The sequence below is a fragment of the Sander lucioperca genome, chromosome 4 (assembly GCF_008315115.2).
Source record: "Sander lucioperca isolate FBNREF2018 chromosome 4, SLUC_FBN_1.2, whole genome shotgun sequence".
NCBI classification, from domain to species: Eukaryota; Metazoa; Chordata; class Actinopteri; order Perciformes; family Percidae; genus Sander; species Sander lucioperca.
The window spans coordinates 14,908,337-14,929,718 of NC_050176.1; the positions used below are offsets into that span (position 1 = coordinate 14,908,337).

Consider the following 21,382-nt stretch of genomic DNA (forward strand, 5'->3'; position numbering starts at 1 on the left):
GACATGCTGCTAGCACGGTCAAAAAAACAAAAAGTCAAAAAACTAAAAGCAGGCAACAACATACAACATGCAACATTCAGCATAAACATAAACCTTAACAACTACAAATTAGACTAAAAATGTAAAAGACAAAATAACGTGGCTTTACAAACAAATAGAAGATGAATATAAAGCAGACACAAAGTGTTACACATTACATAAAACATGCAGATTTCAAACAGACTTAATAGATATTGTTGAACACTGTAAGAAGTATTGTTAGATATCATGTTGACACTGCTGTTTGTCTAATGAGCAGATTATTTTACTTTCCCACATTAAGTGACATAGATACCAAATAAACAGTTGCACTTTATATCGAGGTGTATGTAAATGCTGCTCAGCCACACGGCCACAGTAACACGAAGAGCAATGAATCGACGAAAAGAAATGTCTGATACTAAAAGAAGCAGTATGAACGGCAGACTTTTATAACTAAAAAATAACTACAAAAGAAACCACAGAGAGTGCAGTGCACAGTACGACTGACATGGTGGTCAGACATATGTTGTTTTACATAACTTCCTGTACCAGCTGCTCTCTCTCGCTCGTTCGGTCTCTGTCTTTCAGCAGTGGGAAATGCGGAACTCTAATTTGAGAAAAGGGGAAACGTTGACTTCTTACTGATACTGCTACACACATCACATCACTCTGTCAGGAGTGCACACAGGCATATATACATACATCGCTGCAGCATAGTGTAGTGTTGCAAGAGCACAGGGAAGATCCTCTACTTGTTTAATATCATCGTGTGTGTGTGTGTGTGTGTGTGTGTGTGTGTGTGTGTGTGTGTGTGTGTGTGTATGTGTGCATGTGTGTACACGTCAGAGTGGACTCCCGTCCTCTGTTATTCACCGGATGTTTCCTAACCACTATTGACCTCATAGGATTTCCCAGAGTTTCACATGCACGTGTCGAAGCACATTTAGCCCTTCACACACACACACACACAAACACACACACACACACACACACACACACACACACACACACACACACACACACACACACACACACACACAAATACAGACACACACTCACTCACACTTTTAAGACATCACGGTGAGTCCTATCAGATATGATCTTAGACTTCCCTTGAGACATTTAGGCCAACCACGTGACAAACTCTCTCTTCTTCTTTGTCATATCTTTTGTTTTCTGTCTTTCTCATGTCTTCATCTCATTTTTTGCTTACACCCTGACTTCTAATTCTCTCTGTCTCTTTAGATACACATATTGATGTTTTTCTTACTTCTGCTTTGCCAGATTATGTTTTCAATCCAGTTTGCTTGAGTGCTTGTTTATTAGTTACAGTAGCATGGTATCTGAAAAGCTTTCAGCATCCAAGTTTTTAGTGTGGATGCTGATCAAGGTGAACCCAGGAATTTTCAGAAAAGATTTCTTAGATGAGAAGATCAATGCCACATTTACATTCGTACAGTAAACATGCTGGAGCCAGCAGCCGGTTATCTTAGTTCAGCATAAAGACTGGGAACGGGGAAACAGCTAACTTGGTTCTGTCGAAAGGTAACATAATCTGCCTACCAGCACCTCCAAAAGCTCACTCGAATTTGTTTGTTTTATCTGTATAAAAAACAAAATGTATGTGTCTGGTTGTTTCTTGGGTGAGAGCAGTTGCCAGGCTACAGAAAGTTACTGCTAACGGCCAAAGATTGTTCAGATAGAACGGGATATATAACAGGGGTGCTGGTAGGCAGATGTCACATTTTGACAGAGCCAGGCCAACTGTTGTCCCCTATTCCGAGTCTTTCTGCTAAACTAGTTAAAACATGTTGACAAAATCTCATTGCACAAGCAGATTTTTTTTTTTAGAAAACAAGAATTTTAAGGTTCAATAATAAAGTTTCTTGCCCTCTCTGAGTACCTTCTAGTTGTTTCTCTTTGTCTGTCGTTCTTCATCCGCTCCTCATTCTCTACACCTTTATGCTCCCCTGAACAGATATAGATCACAATATTTTCCTATCGGACAGCCTTGGGGCTTCAATGCTGCATCCTGGTAGCTATGGAAATGGCCTATGGAAATGAATCAGGAAAAGATTTTTGTGTGTGTGTTACCTGGGACATCTGTGGCCGCAGGTTGATCTCTCTCAGGTTGACGGCCTGAGGTAGCAGGTTGTTGAGCAACTGACAGAGCAGCACGCCATCTCTCAGAGCCTGAGCCAGGTCACACACCTGGCACAGCACACACACAAACATACACACACACGCACATAAAATCAGACTAAGGGATCTAGCAGGATGTGTGTTCATGAGCAGGTGTGTGTATTGAATGTTCCAGCTGATTTACCTGTGCGCCATCCCATGTGACCCGGTGGTTCTCAGGAAGAACTCGACATTCGATCAACCACATCGCACACTGCCGCCACAACTCCATCTTGTTTTCTGATGGATCGATTGATAGAGCAATGAGATTTGAAGTAAGATATAATTACACCGTATTCATTCTCGCGGGCACAATATTCAGTATTCAGTGATCACTATCGCTCTACAACACCCAGTAGCAGTAGGTCAGTCAGTCAGATCAAATTACACAAATAAAGTAGCTCTGAATCTCACTTTGTCACAGTTGAACTTCTCTTAAACTATAGACGCTGGATATGGAAATTATTGAAGATTTATTCACTCAGTCTGAGACTAAATCAGAAGCAAATCAGTCAGTCTACAGTGAATATGAGCAGTCACTCTCACTCCGTCCTTTCAGAATGAAATATTGAAGCAGCCTTCTTGAAAGTCAGTAAAACAAAACAAAAAGCCACTGCTTCACTAGAAAACTTCATTTCATTTTCTGACTGCATATCAGTGTAGAATAAGTATTACAATTAGCTCTCACCTTCAGTTTCTCCTGGCCGTTTTTCTATGTCTTCTTTCTCAATTTTCTCCTCCTTTCATTATCTCATTGTCAGACTTCAGCGCTCATGTTCTGCCTTTCTTCCGTAGTGGGTGTTCTGCAGAGCTGCACAGTGTCAAAGACTTTTAACTTCATCCCGCAACTTCCTTTTTCCTCTGACGCACCCTCAGTTGCATTCACACTCACAGATGCGCGCACACACACACACACACACACACACACACACACATACATTATGCATACACACAAGGCTGCTGCTGCTGCTGCTGCTGCTGCTGCTGCTATGAGTAGTACAAGTTGATAAAAGCAAAGTGTGATCTCTGTCTGAAATGGTGTATATCATGAAAAGAATAGGAGTGTGTGTGTGTGTGTGTGTGTGTGTGTGTGCAGTACAGAACACTTTATCAAATGATAAATGTGTTACAAGGTCAACCACAACATCATTTAGACAGCCCCCCAGACAAACCTCTAATGTGGTAGAATGACCTTATTTGAGTATACAGCCGATGCATACATGTTATTCAAGTTTGTGGAGGCCATATGTACGTTTCTTGACGAAGATCCAATTTTATGTCTCTAAAATGCTGTAAGAATCACAATAACAAAAGATTAAACCTTTTACAGTATTACAGTACAGTGGGGAATACTTAAGTAAAGTCACATATGTATACAGTATTGAACAGCTCATATTTAATTTGTGAAGCCTGCCCTAGAGCTGTGCAGCAGAGAGACAGACTGCTGTCATGATATAATATAAAAGAAAACTTCTGGAGCTGCTTTTTAAATAATGAAGCAGCTGCTCTGACACTGACAGCACCCAGTGGTGGTTTCTCTCTAATCAAAACTCCTTCACGTGTAACATCTCAAACAAAAACTCTATGAGTCACTTATTTAGTTTCACTGGATCAACAAAAAGTGTAACCAGTGATATCAGCAATTCCAGTCATCAATTTCAGATGTACAACACAGGAAGACAGCAGTTGTGAAACTACGTACATTTAGGCCTAATACAATACTGAGAACTTCCATTCCATGCTAACGTTGTACTTCTACTACACTATAATTAACAGGGAAATATTGTACATTATTTTAAATGCTGCATAGTTACTTTTTGCACAGTGGATATTCAAGATTTGTATTATTGTACCACCAAGTTCAGTGCTGTCTTTTGTTATTTTTGATGCCCCTGATTCAAAAGACAAACTTTTTCCCTTCCCAGCATCTTCCCAAAACCCCTCATGTTGACATTATCATCGTAAGCATAAGTGAATAATAATAAAATAAAAACAATAATACATTCAACTTTGGTCTATGAGAAATTGTGTTTCTGCTATCCTAACTTTTAGTCCATAGTATGCATCAAGCTTCAGAAATGCTTGATCCTACATTACCCATAATGCTCCATGGCATCTTTTGTTACTCTTTGAGACACTTCCTGCTTAGTAATACATCCACGTCTTTCAAATTCAATGCCAACAGTTTGTTATCAGTCACAGAAGACATATTATAACTTAACAGAGGCTGAGTGGTAGTCCTCATAATGAGTAAATTTAACTTTATGTGTAAAATTGGAGAGGTGGCCCTTGAAATCATCCTGAGAGAAAAAGCCTGTGTCACTTTTTACTTCAACACTAGGTGTCATCCTTGTACACATCACCTTTTTTTTTTTTCCTGCAGATGCTGTATTTCCTAAGGTACTGTCTGGACAGACAGGTTGCCAGACACGCCAATGTGCATGCATGCCTATCTCTGACTCGACATGTTGACATCTGACATTTTTCATATTCCTCCTTCTTGTTTTACTGAACTCTATTTCTCTCTCATGCCATGCCTCAACCTGCACTCTCCGCCTCCCGAGTTCATGCTAATTCCTGCACTGTGATTTGCTGTTGTCTGTGTCTGCATACTGTGTGCCCACTGTACGATCTGATTGGCTTTTTGAGAGACCCTGCAGGTTTGAGGGGGAGCGGGCTTCCACTGTTACCACATAGAGAAAGTAAGAGACAGACTTAATGACAGAGGTTACAACACAGATGAGAGCAGCTGCAAAGAAGGAAGGAAAACGGAGGGAAAGTAAGAAAAGAAAGAGGCATTATGAAATAGAATTATTACAAGGAGAAAGAGAGAAGTAATATCCCAGAGTGCCGTGGTGGACCCATACAAACAGGTAGGTGTTACATACTGTAGCTGCTGCAAGGCAAACAACACAGGAGGTCTCTGTTGTGTGTCTGGTTGGCTAGTTTCTTAAAGTAAGCTGATGTCAGACTACTCTTTTATTAGTAGTGTACTGAGAAACTTGTGCAGAAAGAAACATGTACTAGCATGTGTGTGTGTGTGCATGTGTGTTGGTATGTAATAAGTATCTCCTCTGCTTCTGCTGTTCAGACATGAATAATCGCTCCATCGCCTGGTGGCTGAAACAGATCGGCCTGCCCCAGTACACCAAGACATTGGAGAGGGAATATTACGGTCTGGAGGTATGTGAATATGCAAAATGCATCTGTATGTGCTTGTTGATATCTCTTCTTTCTTTTGTTATCTGCTTCAATCTTCATAACTCTTAGTTTCTCTATATTCCTTTCTCACTCTCCCTGTTTTTGTTTCTCTCCAGGGTTTGCTATGTGTAACAGATGGAGAGCTGAAGGATTCAGGGATAGAGGATGCAACACACAGAGAAACCATCCTCAATCAACTTTCAAGACACAGACAGAGACTGGACCCACACTCTGGTGACACTCACTGGCCACATGCAAGCACACATGCGCACAAGGGCTGGACAATAATTCAATATTCTAAATATTCTAATTTAAAGTTTATCAAGGGAAACATATTCTATTGTATTGCATCCAAGCCCTTCAAAGTTGTGACTAAAACAAACAAAACATCCATATAGCTCATGCTTAAGGTTTAAGTGCAGACTGTTTACATACTCATCTTGGATATTAGTTTATTCAAATAGTTGATGTGTTCAAGTGTTTCTGTGTTATGAAACAAGCCTCAAATAAACTCTTATCTTATATTTTAATCATCCTAACAGCTTGTGGAGAGCTGTCTCTGTTGAAGGCATTCATGCTTAGCGTTGGCACTTTGTACAGTACAGTACATGCCTGTTTATTAACTCAAAACATGATTTATTTAGGGTGTTTAATGGCTTGTTCCTCCTTAGTGTAATTTAAAGAATTTAAATGTGAAAATCTAGAGAATATAAATGATTATGTCACATATTAAACCATGTCTTGCATATAGGGGTATTTCGTATAAATATCCATGCACACCAATGAAAGGAATAGTTCAACATTTTGGAAAATTTGCTTATTAGCTTTGTGTCTGGATACAGGTGGAAACATCTAGCTAAAGGTGACAAAAACAACAAGAATCTCTAAAATTCACTAATGAAGATGTTATATCTTGTTTTTTTTTCAGTATCATATTTAACAGAGAGAGATAAGAGTGGTATGGCTCTTCTCTTATTTAACTCTGGCAATACAGCAAATATGCATATTTTACAAAATGTCAAACTATTCCTTTAAAATGTCCTTTTGTCCTCTCAGGTTTGCAAGTGGAGCGCCGGGTGAGCCGAAAGTACTCCCTGGGATCGTCTATAGATCTGGTGAGACCACCAGGTTACAGCGCTACATAGCATCAAAAAACAGTAGACATCACCTGTGACAAGGACGCAAACGTTTTGGGTCTCTACCATTTCCTGCAGGGAAAACCGAGGAAGGATCTGTTTCGTCAGAGTGTCCTGCCCCGCTTCCAGCGCGCTGATAAAAAAAACCGCCTCTCCGCCTCCTGCTCGCAGCTCCGCCCCCTGAACGAGGACAACGCTATCAGTGAGGCGGAGCGCAGTCAGGACAGCAAACGCAGGTAAGCGGTCCCATAATGGGTGGTTTGTGTGTGTGTGTGTGTGTGTGTGTGTGTGTGTGTGTTTGAGACCCACTTTCTCCAGGTTCATGGCTAATAATTAACTATTTTAATATATAATTAAGCATTTGTAAGGTGAAGTAGGTGTAGCCTAAACCAGTGGTTCTCAAAGAGGGGTCCGGGGAGGTCCTTGAGGGAGTTCCAGGGGGTCCCCAACAAAAAGGAATAATTACTTTTCACCATAGTTCCATTCCATAAGTAACACAATGACAGAATGTATGACTATTTGGATCATGGGTTTCATACACTATCTGTAATACAACAGCTAAAAGATAAAGTTCTAACAGGTGGGGGACCCCGGGACAATTTTGCATCAAATGGGGGTCCGTGATCTCTTTTGTGTCAGTTTAGGGGTCCTTGACGTGAAAAAGTTTGAGAAACACTCCACTAGACAATATGAATGAATCCTTTAAGGATATAAAATAACAATAATCTTTACTTTATTTACTTTCATCGACCAGGACCAACAGCTGCTTTTTGATGACTAACATAATAAACATCACACCTTGGGACTTTGATATGTTAGTCACAGTGACAAAGGACAGTGTGTGTGTGTTTGGAAGTTGTTAATATTGAGGTCGGCCTTTAAAAAGAAGTTTAATGTGGGTGGACTTTTAGCATTAAAGGGCCAGTTCACCTAAATTACAAAAAGACATGTTAATTTTCACTCTATCCCTAGTGCTATTAAAACATGCAGATCATTTTGGTTTTATGTGATCTGGTTTGGAGTTTTGCCACCAAAATAAAATGGGAGAGAATGGGATTCAGTTTGTTGTGCTGAAAGCACTGAACAAAATCACTTTTGAAAACCTCAACAGCAACTAGTCTTTTCAGAAACAATGTTCCAGTTCCAGTGGCTTCTTTTGTTGCAACACGACATGACCTAAAGATTTTAGTTTACTATAATGGAGTAGGATAAAGAAAACAAGAAAGCAAATTCTCAGAATTTAAATACTAGAACAAGGGAATATTTGGCACCTCTGCTTGAAAAAATGATGTACACAATTAATAGATTATTAAAACAGTTGGCAATTATTTGTCTGTTGATTATTTAATAAAATTGTTTTTCAGCTGTACGATATAAGGAATTATATAAAAAAATAAATTAAAAAAACCTGCGGTACAAATTATATGTTCTTAAAACAGAGCAACTCAGTTGTCAAACATATGTAAATTTTTACTGAAGCCTGTACTGTACAGCTGTACTAAGTAATTTAATTGTGATCAACAGCAGAAAACATGATCAGAGTTCCCTACTTTGGACTGAACAGTTTGACTTCCCTTGCTGTTGAATTGTGTTATTTTTCACTGCAAATAAACCCCAAATGATTTAATTACTAGAAAATATAAGAGGTAAGTGAAACAATAGGCTACTGTATGCTCTTTTGTTATTTGGATGAACCAACCCTTTTATCTTGTTGTAAAAGTTGTTTCCTTTCATACATAATTGAGTTTTACAACTGACAAGTATTGTAAGTGTGTAAATGGAGGCTGGCTGTCAAGTTCAGGCACATCTGGCTCAGGCTCAGTGAAGTAGATAGTTCCATGTCCTCCGCTCTGATTGGCTGGGGCAATCATTTTTAGTGTGTAGGCTAATAAAAAGTTAGTCAGATCGACATGTCACCGTTTGAAAAGAATAAATCAGTAGCCTACCATATGTGGGATTTATGGTCATATACGACTCTGTACAGCAACCTACCATATGTGCTGACTGCAGCCAGGTGATGTGTTAGCCCGACTTGTGTCGGTATCCGAGGAATGCCAGGCATAGCGGTGTTTCAGCACCGGGGCCTGGGGCGGGGGGAGAAGGAGAGCTCGGGAGGACTTGTGGGAACTCGTCCGAAACTGCGCAGGGAGGGGGAGAAGGAGTGGGCTGGGAGGGACCGGAGACGGCTTGAACGACTGCAACTCCACAGCTGTTGTTTGGCGGCGTTAGTTTGGACCACAACCCGCAGAACATGTCTGGGACGAGTGAGCTGTGAAGCGGACTGACAGGTAGGACAGTTGGCCGCTGGCAAGAGAACGTTTTTTACAACGGAACTTAACTTTTACGTTAACGATAATTTACGCAAGACTTTCGTTTTTAGTCAAGTTGTTGTTTGTTGATTTAACTTTTGGTATGCAGTGCTCTCTGAAAATGTATTCCTAGTTCTGACAAATTAAATTATATGTTTTTTTAGTGTTTCGTATGACAAAAAAAGTCGACAGTGTTACTTTGGTTATTTCTTGTTTGCTTACCTGTAGCAGTTAACGTCAACTGGCTACCTATTGCACAATCTTGACTCAGAAGACTCTATGTTCCAAGTTAGTTAGTATCGTTAGCTATTAGCTTTGAGGTGTGTAACACAGAGGAATACCACTTAGCTGGTAGCCTAAGGCTTATTAAAACAGTTTGAAACATAGCTTAGTGTGCTGTCAGGTTGCATGTCTCAATAGTGGCTCTGCAGCACATTGCACAGGTGTTTCTGTTGTGCCTGGGCCAACGCCCCACAAACAGGATGTTGCACCTTCTTAGCTCATACCCAACAAATCTTAAAGCTGTGATTTATTTAGATCTTTCTGTTTGTATGTGTTATGAATTATTTAATTGTGAATATATGCAGCTAGAATAGTTGTCATTTTATTAAGTAGGCTAGCCTACCCAGCTAAACCTAATAGCCTACTGTTTGAAACAACAGACCTTCAATAAAGGCTGCATTATGAAGGTTATAAAGACGTGTTAGTTTAACATAAATGGTAATTTTGGGTACTGTAGTTTGTGTCATTGTTGAATGTTTTTTAATATTTTATCCACCCAATGTATATCAAGTAGGATAGACTAACTATTTGAGCACCTCTCAGTAGCCTATGTAGTAAACATAATAATAATAATAATAATAATAATAATAATAACATTAATATTAATATTAATAATAATAATACATTTCATTTACAGAGTTCTTTTCTAGATACTTGAAGACACTTTACATGATGAGTTAGGTCAGTAAGAAAAAACCTGAAAAAAATAAACACAACACAATACAAGTGCAGAATAGTAGAGTAGAGTTGAAACATAAGTCGATTAATCAATTAGTCGATCAATAAAGTAATTCTTTGGAACATCTTTGAATGTTTTCAAAATAGTTTATTTTAACTAATTTGATAACATCCTTTTTTTCTGGAAATAAATGTCAAATATTACCTAGTTCTACCTTCTCAGTTGGGAGAATTTGCTGTTTTTCTTTCTTGTGTGATAGTAGACTCTATCTTTGGGTTTGTTGGTCAGACGAAACAAGCAATTTCAAGGCAAGGCAATTCAAAGTGCTTTAGATTAAACATTAAAGAGCAGTTAAAAACAGTTGAAAATTTAAAAACAGATAAAATACGATAATACAAGTTACAGTGCAGTAGTATTTCAAGACACCTTGGGTTGTAGCAGAATGGGAATAATAAGGGAAATTAGCTAATAGCTACAGTAGCAGTGTAGACACAGAGGTCATGTTCTTGTTATTTTTTAGTTTGGAGTTTTTAACAACATTGGGGGACATTCTACAGTTTAAAACTCTCTCTCATAAGCAAAGGCAAATGGATTTGCTAGAAATTCTTGAAGATGTTTCGCCTCTAATCCAAGAGTGGAGGGTTCCAGATATTTAACCTGTGGTGGGTGTTGACACCCGAGTGTCGATAGTCACACAAGGGTCGTTGAGTCACCTGGGAGTTGTAGGGAGTCACATGGGAGTCGTAGGGGGTTGTAGGGAGTCACATGGGAGTCGTAGGGGGTTGTAGGGAGCCGTTGGGAGTCACATGGGAGTCATTGGCACATCCAATCAAAGTGGAGTAAATAAGGTTGAATCAACACCTTCTGAAACAGTTTCAAAGAAAGCTAAGCATTATAGCATTTATGAAAGTAGGACTTATTGCAGGACTGTTATATATGACTGAACTATCATAATATCAAAGAGAGAGAGAGAGAGAGAGAGAGAGAGAGAGAGAGAGAGAGAGAGAGAGAGAGAGAGAGTGTGTGTGTGTGTGTGTGTGTGTGTGGCTGATGTGCTTCACATCAGATGTTAATAGTTGTATTGAGGGTGAAAGCAGGGTAAACAAGAAAACATCACTCCACTGTTTGTGCTCATCCCTCCAGCAATCCCTGAACACACAATTTGTTCCACATTGTTGACCCATGTTCACACAGAGGCAGGCATAGATGTAGAATTGCTAGAATGGGAATTAGTTCATGAGATGGCTGGGAGTTATCAAGTTGAGTTGTTCATCTGTTAGCCTTGTGTTTACAGAGGCAGGAAGGTGGAAGCTTGAGGAGGAAGGAAGAAGGAAAAAGAGGCAGGCTATTAAAAATCCCTCAGTTTTTTGTGGTGTTAATGACAGATCCAGACCTTGGCAGTGGCCTTCCATCCTCGTACTGTTTATGTTCAAAGGGAAAACATGGCACCGTCATCTGTGGCTCCCTGGGGTTGAGTTTAGTAGCTTCAAATCACCTCTTCTCTCTTGTTTTTCAGCAAGAGGAGGAGTGTCAGCGCATACTTCAGCCAGCTGAAGGTAAGAGGTTAAGCACACAGCCTCTCCGTCTCTCTCACTAGTTGCCTCTTTTTCTCTACATACTTTCCCTCATACCTTTGCACATACAAAATGTGAGCACAGAAAACATGCTATAGAGTAACTATGGTCTGGTTGTAGGTGTTTGGCGGTCGGAGAGACATGGACTTAATAAAAAAGGAGCTGGAGGAGGAGCTGAAGCTCAGTACTGACGACCCGACGAGCCATGCATGGTACCACGGGCCGCTGAGCCGAGAGGTGCTCAATGGACCATACTATTCTCACTGCATTTACATTTAAATTAAACATTTTTATACACACAAATTATGCTGCAAAGAAAACTCCCGCACATTATCTATTGCAAAAATATATAAAGTTTGATAGTAAGCAACGTTTCGGTACTAGACCATCTTTATAATATTTTAAATGTTATACATTTTTGCAAGTTAGACAGTGTGCGGGAGTTTTCTTCACAACTTTTGACCTGCTTGTCCCCCTCCGATGCACCTGTCTCACGTTGTACGTAGATGTGCAAAGAATATTTCTATACACACTAATTAAACAAATTAGATTGACTATTAGTTAGGAAATGCGCTTATTGGTTTTGGAAATAGTAGAGGATCAATACCACTCTCACGCCTGTACAATTAAGTATTAAACCAGCAGCCGGTTAGCTTAGCTTTGCTTAGCATAAGGACTGTAAACAGGGGGAAACCAGCACCTCTAAAGTTCACTAAAGCATACAAAAAAAGACTTCCTGGAGTCTTGTTGTCACCCTGAAATATGCCGGCTCATTGCCTCTGCTCCTTTAGCTGTTTTTTCATGTTAATTAGTGAGCTTCAGCAGGGCTAGACTTAGTTTAGATTTAGTTATCTTTGGACAGAGCCAGGCTAGCTGTTTCCCTCTTGAATCCAGTATTTATTCTAAGCTAAACTAACTGTCTGGGAACTAATGCAGTCTAATAAGACACTCCTGCAATAAATCCTACATTCATGAAGATTATAATGTTGACCAACTTAACCTGCCGACTTGTCTCCAGGCTGCAGAGTCTCTGTTTGAGAGGGATGGAGACTTCCTGGTTCGAGACTCAAGCTCTGCCCCTGGTGACTACGTTTTGAGCTGCTTTTGGAAGGATGCGCCCATGCATTTTAAGATCATACAAGTCATCCTTCGACCCAAAAAGGTGTGTCTATGTCATGTGTGTCTGTGTGCGAACAGTGGGGGATAATTGATTAATTATTAAAATAATAAAATTAAGCAACAATGCCAAACATTCATCGATCTCAGCTTCTTAAAAATGTTGTGCTTTGTTTTTTATCACTGTTGATTTAATCTTTTTTGGGTTTTGATTGTTGGTCGGGCAAAACAAGCCATTGGAAAATGTCACCTTGGGCTCTGGGAACGGACGATTTTTTGGGGACTATTTTCTGACCATTTTAGACTAAAGAATTTGTCAATTGGAAAAATAACAAACAAAATGATTTAATCTTTTAAATAAATTTAAGCTAATTCAATTTATTTTGTAATTCAATACCTTGTTTTGGATGGATTTTTGTTGGACTATTCCTTTAAAAGGCTCTGCTTGATATATTGTGTGTGTGCCTCCATCTGTGTGACAGGGCTACTCAAAGAAGCTGTTCCAGTTTGAGGAGGATCGCTTTGACAATGTTCCGGCTCTTATCCGATTCTATGTGGGCGGGCGTCGGCCCATCTCCCAGGCCTCAGGTGCTGTGATCTTTCATCCAATCACACGGACCCTTCCTCTGCGTGTCATCAGCGAGCGTCAGGCAGAGCTCACAAGCAGCAGCAGCAGTAGTAGAGGTGCAGGGAGAGAAAAACACACTGAAGCCAACAAAAGGCGCAGCTTCAGCTCTGGACACACCGACACACTGCAGGTCAATCAACTGCTAAGGTGGGAGGAAGTCTGTTGGAAGTTGTTGGAGTGCAGTCCACATACACATGTATAATGGTGAAACAAACTGCGTACACAAATACAAATGAACTATTCTCCTTAACTACATTTTTATGCGTGACAGGAGTGGAAGTCAACCTGCTAACTTGGAGAACGTTGGACGCGGGCCTTCACTTCAGTCTGCACAATCTGACAGCAACCTACGACCTGGTACATTATACATACATGTGTCTGTCACCGCTAATCCCTAATGTCCACTGGATGCAGCTCTGTCGCAGCCGCCAGAGACAATCCGCAGCCATTCCAGCCACTGTACTGTCATGCAGCAGAACATCTTGCTCGCGGCTCATGTGGGGCTCTTCTTTCCAATCCTCTTTCCAATCCTACTCATATCTCTGAAACATGAAATTCACTTGTAAATGTATATAAATGCTAGTATTTACTGGCAGTTGACATGAAATGAGTATTTCATGATTTTCTTTTTCTTCCTTTGTCGTAAAACACAAAACAATATCAGCAAACCAACTTTAGATATTTGGCTTCTGAAGAATTGTTGCAAAACGCATCCAGTGGACATTTATGGTCAGCCTGTATTGTTTCTCCAGAACTGGTTTGAGGAGGTGTTAAAGTTTAGAGCAAAACCATCATCAGAACACATAGAAAAACACAGAATCCTACAGCACTGTGCTGTTTATCTTTTAACTTCTTGCTGTCACTCTTCCTCATCCAGGTGTTCCACAAAACTCTCAGTCGGAGGACACTGGCCCCGCCCCCATCTCCCCAGTGTTTCGCACAGGCAGCGAACCCCTGCTGAGCCCCCGACCACGACACACACGCCCCTCCAATCCAGGTGACACGCATTTTCATTTATTTATGGTCCGATTTGAAAAAGAAACAACACATAAATATTGAACAGCACACATTTCTGTCCCGACCATCTGCTCTGTCATAATACACAGCTGCAACTAAGGCAATGTGCCCGTTTAAAAATCATGTGTCAGAAACCATAGCCTGCGCGCAGAGCAATAATTGCCACCTTGATGCCAGAAAAGTATGCATAATGGAAGATGACTGTAGAAGACAACGTGGGTTTGCAGACACACATGCCTTTTATGTTTTGGTTCAAGCATACTGTAATTCCTAAATGTATCCAACTCCCAAAATACAAAGAGAGAAGGAGCAAGCTGCAGAGAGAACACAAAAGAAAGAGTGGGCAAGCAGAAATAGAACATACATTTAAACTGCATTTGTTCCTTATTTAAATGGGGTTATTTACAAAAAAACTTGTAGAATTGAGAGTGACATATTAGCGAAGCATTGCCAATATAAAGCATGTATGACAGGGCTGTAGCTCAGTTCATGTCCTCACTATCTTTCTGGGAAATTGTGGGTTTAAGCAACCTGAAGGAAGTTTTTTTTAATTTCACAATACAACAACCATAATTTTATTTCTGGCAGTGTGGAGAGGGATTAAGAACTTCATGTTGGGAAATTAAACGGTGACGCTTTATTTAAGGGTCTGTATATTCAGTATATTTTTTCTATGGAAGTTTTAATCTGGTACTAATTACAGATAAAAGAGACACAGTTCTGAGACACTGAGTTATTTAAGTTTAGTGAGTTGAGTTTATAAGCAGTTATCAATTTTCTGAACTATTCCATTTGAATGAAATTAGCAGGAAATATCATTGAACAGGTAACTATAAGAAATACTGAAAAGTCGCTACATTTTTTTTACAAAAAAAAAAAAAATGCATTTCTAAGATCCTGGTTATGGGCTTTATCTTTGACACAGAGTGGACTAGTGACAGGTCAGGGCCAAGTAAAGGGTTCAAGTACCATAAAAGCACCTCCTCCGAATACGGAGACCGACAATAACACAGACACATAACTCCCTCCTCCGTCCCTGCAGGTGGTGGTGTAACTTTGCGAGGTTCAGATGGACAGCTGCACCCGAGAGCTCCTCCTAAACCTCTCAGGGTCTCTGCATTTTTCGGCAATGCCATCCCCCCCCCACCCACAGACCAGGATGTTGACCCCTCCTCTTTCTATGATGAGCTGGTCATCCGGGTAAAGACCCCATCACGGCTCAGCTTTCATGTTTTTTTCTTCTATTATCTCTCTCTATTTGTGGAAATGAGTCTGCAAATCCTCCATGGAGAGTTTATGTTCACATGTTTTGTCCAGGTGCCACATTCCCAACGGAAAGGTCATGTGGACCGACTGCGTGCAGAGGAGAAGTGGCAGAGCCGCGCCCGCCTCACGGAGACTTCCTTTGGCTTTCTGGAGGCAGAGAAGAGAGAAGCATTATCACAGCTGCCGTTGCTGACGCAGGAGAGGACGGCAGTGGAAGTGGAAGACTGGCATTTTGAAAAGCCACATGTCTGTATAAATTATATATTTTTTGTTTATAGTTTTCACATTTGCATTTCACTTCTAAGTATATATGGAGGTAATACAACATTTTAAAGGATTACAATAGAGTTAGCCATTTGATTTCCAACCATGTACAGTATACTTTACATAATACATGCTGTACTGTTTTAATTTTTCAAATTCCATTGTCAGTTGGTTTCCATTCATTTCCTCGTAATATGAAAAGCAGACTCTTGAAATTTGTTGTTGTGTAATCAATGACAGCTGTCAGGTCTGCATTCAATTTTGTCAAAGATGCGTATTGTTGCAGTGCAAAGCAGTTCCAAATTTTCAGATCAATCTGCAATTTAAAAAGCTTTACCGTGAGCTGAAATGATTAGTCGATCAGTCATCAACAAAAAGATATTGAGCTACTAGTCATCTTTTCCTAAAATGCCAAAAATTCAGTGTTTCCATCTTCAAAAATGTGACCGTTTTGTGTTTGTCTTCGTCTTCTATGATGGTACATTTTAATGCTTTTGTGGTCAGACAAAAACAGCATGTTTTAATTTATCCTTTAATCAAGAAAATAATTTTTTAGTTTAACTGAAAACTAAAAGAATAGTTTTTTGCTTTTCACAGTACTTTAGCATTGACAAAGATAAATGTAGACTTGATGTTCATTCTAATTGATTACACAACTCAAGCGAGTTTCAGGAGTCTGAAAATTTTCCTATCAAACAGAAAATAAAGTGTAAATGATTTGTAGTAAAATATTCTAACAATATCCATCCATCCATCTTCGTTCGCTTATCCGGGGTCTAACAACATGCAAAGCTAAAAGGTGTAAACTACAGGGATGTAGTTATTATCCTAAAATATTCCTCAAATTTAAAGATGGTGATTAGGAGTATCTGATCAAGATTATAATTTTGCAAATTAATTATAATAATTAACACTATATCTGGAACTACAGCAGCATCAAAGTAAACTTTGCATTTTCCTAAAGTCATGTCTATATATATATATATATATATATATATATATATATATGTGTGTGTGTGTGTGTGTGTGTGTATATATATATATATATATATATATATATATATATATATATATATATATATATATATATATATATGTGTGTGTGTATATGTGTGTATATGTGTATATGTATACCCGACTTTTAAAGCTGACACATTCTTGAGAGAATCTGTGCATCTATCCAATTCCTCATCCTATCCTTGTTTTTAACCTGTGCCATGTCTATTTGAAAAGTGCTTTATATCGTTTATTATTATTTAGAAATAACAGCTTCAGAATAAAGTTGTGCACTAACGTTATAATATCCTTCCTACTCCATCACAGGTTGAGTCTGTTTCGTGTTTCCAGTTGGATCAGTTTGAGTCGCTGCTCCTGCCGAAGAACAACCGACCTCTAGAGCCCAACGTCCTGCTGGCACTCAAAGAGCTCTTCAACCGCTCAAACGCCAACACCACCGCTCTGCACATGCTCAGTGTTGACTGCCAGGTAACTCTCAATGTTCTGTATGTTCAATTTGTGTCGTACACCAGTCACAGAGAGAGACATCTGGATCTGCCTTTTAGAGTAGCAGTAGCTCCGTCTGTAGGGAGTTAGGTTGGGAACCAGAGGGTCGCTGGTTCAAGTCCCCATATGGACCAAAGTACAGTGGTGGACTGGTAACTGGTTTACCTCCTGGGCACTGCCAAGGAGCTCTTGAGCTGCACCCCCCTCACTCTGACATCTCACCATTTGTATAGGTACTGAGGTACATGTTAATGTATTTCAGGCCTGTGTGTAATTTGTGTTCTAACAACAGAGTGAAAACATTGTAATTTCCCTTGCGGGATTAATACATTATTATTATTATTACATTTATATTTATATTCATTTAGTATTTTCAAGTTGTTAGAAATTTGATTAACGGCTTTGTGAGTAAAAGTGAGGAATTTTTACTTCTACTGTATCTTTTGCTTAAGACCCAAATTTCTCTTTTAGTTGTTTAATAAATGTAGGCCCTGGCCATTGATCTGTCATTGCTGTTGTGCTGCAGGTAGCACGCATCGTTGGCGTGACTGATGAGCAGAAGACGGTTATGGGAGTTGGATCAGGGCTGGAGCTTGTCACTTTGCCACATGGACGGCAGTTACGACAGGATTTGTTAGAAAGGTAGATGCAGTTCACACATACAGTATAAATTAAATAGTTGGTTCACCCATATAACACTTATCCTTGGTAGTATCTAGCCAGCCATGCAGATATCTTTGGTTTAATTTGTCCAGGTTTTAAGGTATCTCTGATCGCCGACTTCACTACAAACAATGAATGTGAATGGAATTTTGTTTGTGGTGCCAAAGGTATTGGAAAACTAATTTGACAGCCACATATTTTTCTACCCACAGTCCCCCATCAATGTGGATAATACACAGAAAAAGCTGTTAACAGTTTTAAGGGGGACTATTTCTTTGGTAAACGGTAGTATTGTGGATCTAGAGTAACTATGATGCTGTGGACAGAAATGTTGCTGCTTTTTTTGTACATGTAATTTTTCAATTCTATGAGTATCACACAATTCCATTCACCTTTTGTTGTTTCGGGGTGGACTCACCACACCAGTGGGAAGTGAGAAAATTGTCCCCCACCTACTGTTTAATTCAGTCTTCTGTTAACTCAAACCTCTAATCCAGTAATCTCTCTTTTTTGTAGGCATCATCTAATAGCACTGGGAGTCGCAGTGGACATCCTGGGCTGCACAGGGACTCTGAGCCAGAGGGCAACTGTTTTACATAAATTAATCTTATTGGCTCAGGCCCTTAAAGAACACGCCCACAACCTCTACTCCTTCTCAGCCGTGATGAAGGCTCTGGAGATGCCTCAGGTGGTGTAATTGTGACAAATGTATGCTTGCTATATTCAAACTAAGGCCAAATGGAAAGTGATTGAAGTTTTCCAACACTCTTGGTCTGTTTGTGCGTGCACATGTGCAGATAACGCGACTGGAGATGACGTGGCGAGCGCTGAGGAGAAACAACACAGAGTCTGCTGTTTTGTTTGAGAAGAACCTCAAACCCTTCATGAAATTGCTAAACGAGGGAGACGGTGAGTGGTGGTGTTTAAGACAGAGATGCATTACATTACATTCATTTGGCAGATGCTTTTGTCTAATGCGACCTTTCAAACTCAAATGTCATTACAAATTGGAAGTGCAACTCTTCCAAATAAACAGCTAAAAGTGTGCTACTGTGCAAGTGCTTAGGTCTTCTTCTTCTTCTTTAAAAAAAAAAAAAGAAATTAGATGAAATGAAGTGCTAGTATTGGCTGTTGAGGTGTAAAAGTATTTGAATTACAGAACAACTGATGGGAGCTGCAGTCAGTTTGTTTGTCTCCAATATAAAATCAAACAGAGAGAGAGAGAAAAGTCACGGGTGAAATTGATCTTCTCTCACAGACAATTTGTCAGACTTCATGAGGCTTCCTCTGGAGCCACAAAAAGCTTTATACAACATTTTAACATACTGTGTGCAGTAGTACTCCACAAGGCCTTTGATGGGTAAAATCCGCTTTTAATTGAGTGAAGCTCCAGGGAAGAAACCAACTGTTACACCAGACAGGTTTAAACAAGTGCTGTATAATTAGCACTGTGAACCATTTTTTTAGTGAATGTATTGCATTGAGTCTTATGTGTTCATATGACTTTCTGTAGCCTCTGAAGTCCAAGGTCCCATAGCTGTGCCACACCTGGTTCCTCTGCTGATGGTGATGGAGGGTGACGACCCGGTGGAGAACAGTGAGCGAGGCTGTCAGCTCCTCTACGATGTCCTCCAATCAGCTCGCAGTGCCGCGCTGCATGCACATGAGTATCAGCAGCACGCACACACTCTGCTCACAGGTACGCACATTCACGTACCGTACAATAGTGTCCTTTTCTTTTAATAGGCACAGTTATAGTACAGACAATGGCTCCAAGTCACATTCACCAAATACTCTTAACTGCGAAAACTTGTCGTAAATATCTTGAATGTCACCTGTTCATGAGGTGTGAGTTTAGGAGTTTAGATAATTAACACAAACATGGCCCTGAATCGCTGCATAATGCTGCATAATCGGTTTGGGCAAGTTTCATTCACAAAAAAGTTTTTTTTCAAACAGTAAAAAGATGAATTTTCTAACAATTACTGATTTGTAGAAATTGACAATTATAAAATTGAATATTTGTTTTTGTCAAACCTCCAATTGGCATTCCAAAGACAATGATATGGTAAAGACAGTATTACATTTACACAAATTTATTTTAGTTAAGTTGCTATCTGCAGTGTATATATAGTTATTTGTATTTGAGTTGATTTCTGTAAGAAATTCATTCAGATTAAGGCATTATACTGTAATTGTCAAACGAGTGGAGAGAGGCAGACGTTCTCTCTGTACAACTGATGAGTTTTGTTTGTACCGAAGAAAAACATTCAAAGTATGAGAAAACATACAACAAATCTGTTCATATGAGTGGTTCTTGCATGAGGCCTGTTGTAACGTAGAGTTAACAAATGCAAATGTGCACTCGCAGGAAGAGCAAAAGTAAAATGTATATTATACTTAAAAAAAGACGTGTACATTGTGAAATAGATGTGAAATGACATGATCCATTGTATCTGATCTGATGTCTGTCACATTGCTTCAACAGGAAACTGGGAGCCAGTCCCTGAGCTGCTGGAGGCTTTCCGGACTGAGTTTGCCCTGCGGCTGTTCTGGGGTCAGTCGGGGGCAGTGGCTCACAGAAAGGAGCGCTATGAGAAGTTTGACAAGATTCTTTGTGTCCTCTCAGATAAACTGGAACCCGCAGAGATCACCCCACATCAAGCTGACCCTCTAACCTGAGCCTCAGGGTCTGTTTCACTAAGTGAGAGGTGAAATCAGCAGCTTTCTTCACAAGAGGAATAAAAGATGAAAGTGAAATGTTTTTAGCCGAGCCTCTGCGTATTGCATTAGCCAAGGCTGAAAAGGAAAAGATGACTTTCAAGCTTGTCAAGCGACAACTTAACTTATGAAATAAATCATATCTTGAATGTGTAAAACCCTGGGTAGTCCTTTACTGTGGAAAGGGCCGCTATTAGATAGGACAGCTGAAGACAGGAAAGGGGAGAGAGAGAGCCTTGGCCACTGTGTCTGGTGCTTAGCACCGCCCAAGATGATTGTGATTGGTTTAAAGAAACGCCAATAAACCAGAGCACGTTTTTCTCCCATCCCGGAATGCTATGTGGATTAGCCAGACCCTCCTCCGCAGCACCGTGGAGGAAGGTCTGGTAATACGAAACTACTTTTTTTTATCAATCCACACCACTTGTTTGATACCTAAGATTCCTAAGGACCAACATAAACATTATTAAAACTCAGTCAGTTCCCTTTGTACATGACCTGCTGCTGCAAGAGACCACACTGGAGATGGTGTTTTTCATTTGTCTTTCTAAAGCAATAAATGTATTTGTTTATTTTTTGCATGTAATATTTCTCATAAATGATACTGTAAAGAAACAAGAAATTTTTCTCTTTTCATGTTTTCACTTTATGACTCAAACAATACACGTAAATACATACATTTTCTTTTTAAAAACGGATCATACAATTATAGAGAAAAAGATAGGTTAACATTATGTGGCTCAATGAGAGTTAGATTTTTAAAGAATTATGATTGTGCAGTTTGACACTAGAAGTTTGATTTTCTGCTGAAGGAGGAACGT

The 21,382-nt window shown here is 39.7% G+C and overlaps 2 protein-coding genes across 8 annotated transcripts in view; one reads left to right on the forward strand and one right to left on the reverse strand.

Annotated features, from left to right (window-relative positions):
- The window catches only part of LOC116042564 (proto-oncogene vav), a 22,039-nt gene extending 18,953 nt beyond the window's left edge, over positions 1–3,086 (reverse strand). For 3 of the 6 annotated variants that reach the window (XR_004103257.2, XM_031288786.2, XM_031288783.2), the window contains exons 1-3: positions 2,891–3,085; positions 2,348–2,442; positions 2,116–2,232 (exon numbers count right to left, since the gene is read on the reverse strand). Coding sequence is in view for 5 of the 6 variants with exons in the window: in XM_031288786.2 (XP_031144646.1) it covers positions 2,116–2,232; positions 2,348–2,434 (204 nt within the window). In the remaining variant the exon portion in view is untranslated. Of the gene's footprint in view, positions 1–2,115; positions 2,233–2,347; positions 2,443–2,890 lie in introns of all 6 variants that reach the window. The other 3 variants (XM_031288784.2, XM_031288787.2, XM_031288785.2) reach the window with 1 other exon arrangement.
- Positions 3,087–4,840: 1,754 nt separating this feature from the next.
- sh2d3a (SH2 domain containing 3A) lies at positions 4,841–21,179 on the forward strand. Of its 2 annotated transcripts, none has more exons than XM_036000849.1 (20): positions 4,841–5,075; positions 5,294–5,385; positions 5,520–5,637; positions 6,332–6,361; positions 6,460–6,521; positions 6,621–6,775; positions 11,326–11,365; positions 11,504–11,620; positions 12,402–12,545; positions 12,982–13,274; positions 13,399–13,484; positions 14,005–14,124; positions 15,187–15,344; positions 15,462–15,656; positions 16,998–17,159; positions 17,704–17,819; positions 18,357–18,528; positions 18,638–18,749; positions 19,354–19,539; positions 20,329–21,179. In XM_036000849.1, exons 2-20 carry the CDS (start codon positions 5,296–5,298, stop codon positions 20,520–20,522), a joined length of 2,550 nt encoding a protein of 849 aa, XP_035856742.1. In that variant the 5' UTR covers positions 4,841–5,075; positions 5,294–5,295; the 3' UTR covers positions 20,523–21,179. The 2 variants fall into 2 exon arrangements, with proteins under 2 accessions (XP_035856742.1, XP_031144821.2); XM_031288961.2 differs by having other exon boundaries at positions 6,460–6,518; positions 6,618–6,775.
- Positions 21,180–21,382: the final 203 nt, after the last annotated feature.